At 38.4% G+C, this 7,500-nt stretch overlaps 1 protein-coding gene across 1 annotated transcript in view; it reads left to right on the forward strand.

Annotated features, from left to right (window-relative positions):
• Positions 1 to 7,500, forward strand: part of LOC128688052 (stress-activated protein kinase JNK-like) — a 1,031,745-nt gene that overhangs the window by 893,495 nt on the left and 130,750 nt on the right. The window contains 1 exon segment of the mRNA XM_070083800.1: positions 4,596 to 4,725. Coding sequence (XP_069939901.1) covers positions 4,596 to 4,725 — 130 coding nt within the window.

Consider the following 7,500-nt stretch of genomic DNA (forward strand, 5'->3'; position numbering starts at 1 on the left):
TGGAAAACTTGCATGTTGGGGCACTCGTAAGTCAAGATACCACTGTACAGTGGACCCCCGCTTAACGATCACCTCCAAATGCGACCAATTATGTAAGTGTATTTATGTAAGTGCGTTTGTACGTGTATGTTTGAGGGTCTGAAATGGACTAATCTACTTCACAATATTCCTTATGGGAAAAAATTCGGTCAGTACTGGCACCTGAACATACTTCTGGAATGAAAAAAGTTCGTTAACCGGGGGTCCACTGTATTTATGAAATGTGAAAAAAATTTAAAACACTTAAAATTTTGGAAAGTATCCAGACATAGTGGAGAGACACGGTGCTCATACAGCTCATGGAGAATGTAAAAAACTGGGTGGCACAGTGACTGTATTAGAGAGTAAGGTGGGGGAGCCTGTATATAGCCAGTTTTGGTCATAATTTGAAATGTCCATATTAGCGGAATGCCGTAAGGCAAAAATGCCATAATGCGGGGCCCTGCTGTACAATTATTACAGTATTGCATAACGGTAAATCTTCTGTTTTTTCTGAGTAAAAATTCTTTGTGTGATAAAAATTCAAAATGGAATTCATGTGTAAAGCCTGGGAACATAACTAATGAACAGAGGAAACGTTACTTTAGTGGCAGGAATACCTGCATTGTTTATTCTGGACCCTACTTTGAAATTGAAATATTTTGAAATATGTGTGAAATTGGCCAATTAACCAATTTCTGATCATTTTATTATGTAGTTGAAATAGTTGATTGGGCAGTTTCTTGTGCTCAGTCAATAAAATGGAAGACATACTAGTGAAATAGCTAGAAATTATTTTTTTTTTTTCTACTGAGAACAATTCTCAGATCTGGGGTCTGGACAGTGAAAGGGTTAATAAATGATAGTGTAAACATGTTTCTCGCCTTTTATATGCACTGGCAAGTGAAATAAAAATATGATTTGCTTTATGGCAGTGGTCCGGAACCTAACCTGCTGTGTTAGTAGTGAGGTATACCTGTGGTAAGAGTATGTGTATTGTAACCTGTAGTACTATAGTACATTTCTGTACTCTATAGTAATTTTATTATACTGTACGTAATTTGCAGCAATATCACTTACCTTTTTGTGGTGGAGAGAGGAGGTGTAAACTGCTGTGATTGATAGTGGTGATTCAATAACTTTCATTCTGAGTCAGAGGAGCTGTAAAGTTCCAGCATCTACACTAAACTTAAAAACATAGTTTGTAAGTTTATCCTTGCTTCTACAGATATCAGACACTGTTTCATAACACCATATTCCTTACACGTCCGTATCATTGAGACACCAGACTCAACCATTTTTATTAGTTCAGCTTTCTACCTACAACTGAGAACCACATGTTTTTTCTTAACACCACCACTTGCTTTAGAAGTCATTGTTAATTTCACTTTATTTAATATGTTAATAAGTCACACAAAGCTCTCTAAATCCAGAGAGAATTAGAGACTGAATGACAAGTGTATATGGGAGTGAGCACAAATAATAAATTGGTGCAGGTGACCTATGGTTCAGGAAACAATGATAACAGACTGGCCTGGACTTGGCTGCTCTGACCTGTACTAGTTAAACATTGGAGTCATCATACTTGGTATGAAATTTCAGAAGACAATCAGACATTATGGACATTTGTCATTTTTGTCTGATATTTCCAAGGTCTGTCAGGTTATTTTTATCCAAAATTGCAAAGGTCCATTAATGAAATTGTCTGTTAATGAGAGTTTTACTGTACTAACCTAGTACCTTTGAAATTGGTTAGTGACCAACAAGTTTTTTTAATCAAGCCACAATTATGCTTCTGGCTATTCTCCTTTCATCGCTGTCATTTACAAAAAATGGGTAGCACATGACTGTGACTTGGATACACAGAGCTCGCACCTGAACACCTCGTGAACTTACTCTCTCTGTGAGGATTGTCACACTGTGCTAATAATCGAGCATCTTTTGACTGAGAACAAGAAGGCACAATACTGTGACTGGAACAATACACATATAATTCGCACATAGGAGAGCTAAGAGCCCACAAGGGGGCTTACAGCGACATTTCGGTTCAACTTGGTCTATTTACAAAGTCACACTAAGAGAAAGGAGAGGAGTCAGTATATATAGGCAGGCTGGCAGGGACAGAACAAGAGAGGTGGGGGTAGTAGTAGTAGAGGCAAAGAAGATAGTGGTAGAGGTAAGGCTGGTAGTGGTAGTGTGAAGTAGGGAGAATGGTTTATTGGGACAAGGAACAGAAAGGGGGGGGGAGAAAAAGGAGGGAAAAGAGAAGGTAGCAGGGAAGGAAGTAGTAGTAGTAGTAGTGGAGTCAGTCAAAGGTCATGAAAGAGGAGCACTGCAGGAGAGCTAAGAGCCCACAAGGGGTAAGACCGAAAACACCTAAGGCAGAAGAAAGGAAACCCAAAGCAAGAAAAAGAAAAAAAAGGAAAGGAGAAGAGGTAGAAAGAGGAGAAAAAAAGAATCTGGTTAAGTCGTGTGTGTTCTGAAGTTTGGAGCATTTGACAGTGTAATGGGAAAGGAAGACATCTACAGAGACAAAGCCAGGACTAAGGTTCATACAAAGAAAGTTGTGTATAAGAGAGGATTCAACAAGATGGCAACTGTGAAAGTTAGAAGTAGGGTAGACAGTTTTAGCAGAAGACCAGTCAGTAGGATGACTGTGATCTCTAACATGACAGAAAAGAGAATTGTTAGTGTTAGCAAGCCTAACACTTTTGCACTCATTGAGTCTGTCAGAAAGAGAATGGCCAGTTTCTCCAAAGTACTGAAGAGGACAAGAGGAACATGAAATAGAGTAAGCACCAGGGGTATCTATAGCGGGAGGAGAGGTACGATTTAGATTAGTGCGAAGGGTGTTAGTTTGACAAAAGTAAGTTTGATGTCTAAGGAATGGAGAGGGTTGTTGAGATTAGAAAGACTGGAAATAGAGGGAAGGCAGAGAACAGGAGAGTTCCCAGTAGTAGAGTGCTTCAGAGAGAAGAAAGTCCATTTAGCAAATGAGAAGGCAGAGTTTATTAAATGGGAAGGGTAGCCAAGATGAGAGAATGAATTATCAAGAGTGGAAATTTCCAATTCAAAGAACTGAGGGTCACAAATGAGGAGAGCACGGAGAAATAGAGGAATAAGAATAGTTTCTTGACAGAGGAAGCATGATAAGAAAAGTAGTGAATGTACATGCCACTGTGCGTAGACTTGCGATACACGGAAAAAAGCAAAACATATATCCAAGTGGTGGACATGTACATCAAGGAAAGGGAGCAAAGAATTAGATTGCCATTCAGCTATGAACTTGATGGAAGGAGCTAGATTAATTATTAAGCTGTCGTAAGCTCTTCTCTCCTATGTGCAATTTATTTGTGTGTCCTTTGATTGATTGTCCCATTTATCAGAAACCATGTTGACTTCATTTCTAAGCTGTGCTGTACCTTGATGGCTTCACTCCAGCTACCCTATTGTTGGAAAGTTCCATCTTTAATGCACTTTCCCATGTGTTATTAAGTGGTTGGTTGTATGCATTTACAGTCATAAGTTTTCCTTCATTATCTTGGATTCCTACAACAAGAATTTTTGTTTTTTTATTTAAATTTTGTTGTAGATTGTAGTGGGTGTGTTGCATATACTGGAAACTTAAAAGCAATATATAACAAGTTAAACACAGAAGACAGAATACAATGAGCAGAACTCTGTTCACAAGGAAACCTAGGCAGATTTTAAACATTATATTCCTAGCCTGATGGAGTGAGGAGAAAGCTACTTGCTGACTGGCTGTGCATGTTGCATTGATCATTCTCAGGACAAACTACTAATATTTCATCTAAGGCACTTGCTGATTGGCTGAGGATGTTGCATTGATCTTTATATAATCAGGAAACACTGCTAACAAAACAAGACATGTTTGCACTTGGCAACATTCAAGCCATCACAGGCACTTATGCCAACATTGATTTATGTTAGACTTTGGTCAAAATGGCTTAGTTCTTAGTAAAGCCACTAACCCTTGCCAAAGACAGCAAACCCATGTGGAATAAAATATAATGTTATTGGCTATTTCAATAAGTTTTTATTCTTATTCCAGTTTTGTCATTTTCTATACATTTTGTGCTTATTGTTTAGATATATGCAAACATTATGTTAAACCATTGGGTTGGATACTAAACTATCCTACCTACATAACCACGTTTGCATCATTTGGCTTTCAGAGCAACCATGTGTTGTTATTTGTTATACCAGCACTGTATTAATAAAGTGTTACTTTCACCCATCACCACTGAGGTGGAATACTATGGTTTACTTTAAAGGTTGTTCCATATTAAATATGGCAGCCACCAGTGAATCATAAATTGACAATTTCACTTATTATTAAAATAATAGATGGAACTTCAGCTACAAAAAATGTTGCACAAAAGGTTTCTCTGGTAACGTTTTGAATTATCGTGCTTACATATGAATTATTATTTTTTGTGTGCAAAGTATGACTTGCTGTACATTTCATTCAGATTTCTAGTGATTTATTAAGTGAGTATCAGTGATGGTATCTGTCAAATTTCTAGCACTAAAATATATGCTGATATACTTTACAGGTTATTTTAGGTATGGGATACACAGAAAATGTGGACATATGGTCTGTTGGGTGCATCATGGGTGAGATGATACGAGGTGGGGTACTCTTCCCGGGTACAGACCATATTGATCAGTGGAACAAAATTATAGGTAAGTTCTAATCAGTTTATAAGTCCCTCAGCTATTATTAATGATACACTATACATGTACACTCTGAGGAATACAGTACACTACTGTTTAGTAATTACTTTCCTGGAAAGTCATTTTAGATTACTAAGCAGTACTATTTTGTATTACTCAGACTGTACATGTATAGTGTATCATTAATAATGATTGAGGGCCTTAACTGGTGAGAGTGGTGAAAGTGCAGAAGAATATCACCAACCAGGATAATTATCCTATTTTTCTTTGCCTTCAGTCATTCCTAATCACTCCTTATTTCTTATTTCGCAGGTGCTTCATGATCCCTGTGACAGTAGGGGTTATGTGTGCAACACATGTATATCTTTATTTTGAAGATGTTTTATCAACCAGTGGCTTTATCACTTCATTACAGAAGATATTTGAAGGTATTGAAACTGGTGACAGTAGAAGATGAGGTAATCAGTCCCTCAATTTTGAGGAAGGTATTTGCTACGGTAATGCTAATGAATCTGAAGCATAAGATAGAACCACCTGCAGTGATGATGGATTCAAATGCTGCATCTTATTTAACTCCTATATAATCAGCCATCTTCCTGCCTTTTACTTCAGATTCATCAAGGATTTAGCGGTAAACACCTTCACCTAGGCGGCTGGGGGACTGATTACCTCATCTAATACTGTCTCCTATTTTAATACCTTCAAATAACATCTGTATTGAATGGATAAAGGCACTGGTTGGCCAAACATCTTCAAAATAATGATACCCAGGTGTTGCACAGGTGTCTTGTTCATTGACCTCTATGGGGTTATCACTTCCCATAAATATAATAATGCTCATTAATATAACTCTCCCATTCATTAATGTATCAGTGTCATGTGATACACTGTAAACTTTCTTATCCAACATTAGTGCCAGTACAGATAATAAAAAGGAACTGACTCTAATCAAGGTCTGAGGACCCAAACCTTTTCTGATAAATATAACCTAGTGTTTGCTTACATGTTTCTCATGTATATTTATGTATGTATGCATATATATATATACAGTGGACCCCCGGTTAACGAACTTTTTTCATTCCAGTAGTATGTTCAGGTGCCAGTACTGACCGAATTTGTTCCCATAAGGAATATTGTGAAGTAGATTAGTCCATTTCAGACCCCCAAACATACACGTACAAACGCACTTACATAAATACACTTACATAATTGGTCGCATTTGGAGGTGATCGTTAAGCGGGGGTCCACTGTATATATATATATATATATATATATATATATATATATATATATATATATATATATATATATATATATATATATATATATATATATATATATATATATATTATTTTATTTTTTTTTATTATCACACCGGCCGATTCCCACCAAGGCAGGGTGGCCCGAAAAAGAAAAACTTTCACCATCATTCACTCCATCACTGTCTTGCCAGAAGGGTGCTTTACACTACAGTTTTTAAACTGCAACATTAACACCCCTCCTTCAGAGTGCAGGCACTGTACTTCCCATCTCCAGGACTCAAGTCCGGCCTGCCGGTTTCCCTGAATCCCTTCATAAATGTTACTTTGCTCACACTCCAACAGCACGTCAAGTATTAAAAACCATTTGTCTCCATTCACTCCTATCAAACACGCTCACGCATGCCTGCTGGAAGTCCAAGCCCCTCGCACACATATATATATATATATATATCTGTCTGTCTCTCTCTCTCTGTCTCTCTCTCTCTCTCTCTCTCTCTCTTTTTTTTTTTTTACACAGGGTTTGACAAGGTTAAGGATCCCTAGCTTTATTGACAACGTCAATTGAATGTCACCCATATGCCTACAGGCTTGCCTGTGCAAGTTCCTGTTATAGGTGGTAAGATGTCTCTTATACCTTCGCCATTCTTTGTACTTAGCAGTAGCAGCCTCTCTACAACGAAAGCCAAATCAAGGCTGATCTGTAGGCTTTGTCACATATTGCCGGTGAGGAATGTGTTCTTGTTGTAGATTAAGGATGTGTCCAGTGAAAGCTTTCACTTGGTTGTCAACATCCCCTTGGAGAAGAGCATTCCAATTGGTGGTGGCGAGCTCAGAGCAAAGGGCTGGCCAATTACCTCTTTCCCATAGCCAGGTTTTACGTGTGGACTCCCCACCTCGTTCTGTTGGGATCTTAAGTGTAGTAAAAACAGCCTTGTGGTCAGACGATCCAACGTAGCCGAGGGGTTGACAAGTGACTATGCCCTCTCTCTCTCTCTCTCTCTCTATCTCTCTATCTCTCTCTATCTCTCTATCTCTCTCTATCTCTCTATCTCTCTCTCTCTGTGTGTGTGTGTCTCTCCCTCTCTGTCTCTCTCTCTCTGTCTCTCTCTCTCTTGCTGTCTCTCTCTGTCTCTGTCTCTCTGTCTCTCTGTCTGTCTCTCTCTGTCTCTCTCTCTGTCTCTCTCTCTCTCTCTCTCTCTCTCTCTCTCTCTGTCTCTCTGTCTTTTTTTTTTTTACACAGGGTTTGACAAGGTTAAGGATCCCTAGCTTTATTGACAAGCTATTTACAATTAAGGGTTCCTAACTTTATTGGCAGGCTAAGAGCTGTTACCTACGTCAGCTCATTTGAAAGCATTTTTATTGTTATGAGACATACAAGTAGGGAACAAGATGAAGCTGGAGCCATCTGTGGGCCAGCATTTTCATTTGATCAACTGATTTTATCTCGTTGACATCATTATGCTGTACGAATGTGTTCCATACACGAGTCATCCTGGGCATATATGATCTCAGATGGAGTGAT

Source organism: Cherax quadricarinatus, chromosome 10 (genome assembly GCF_038502225.1).
Source record: "Cherax quadricarinatus isolate ZL_2023a chromosome 10, ASM3850222v1, whole genome shotgun sequence".
NCBI lineage: Eukaryota > Metazoa > Arthropoda > Malacostraca > Decapoda > Parastacidae > Cherax > Cherax quadricarinatus.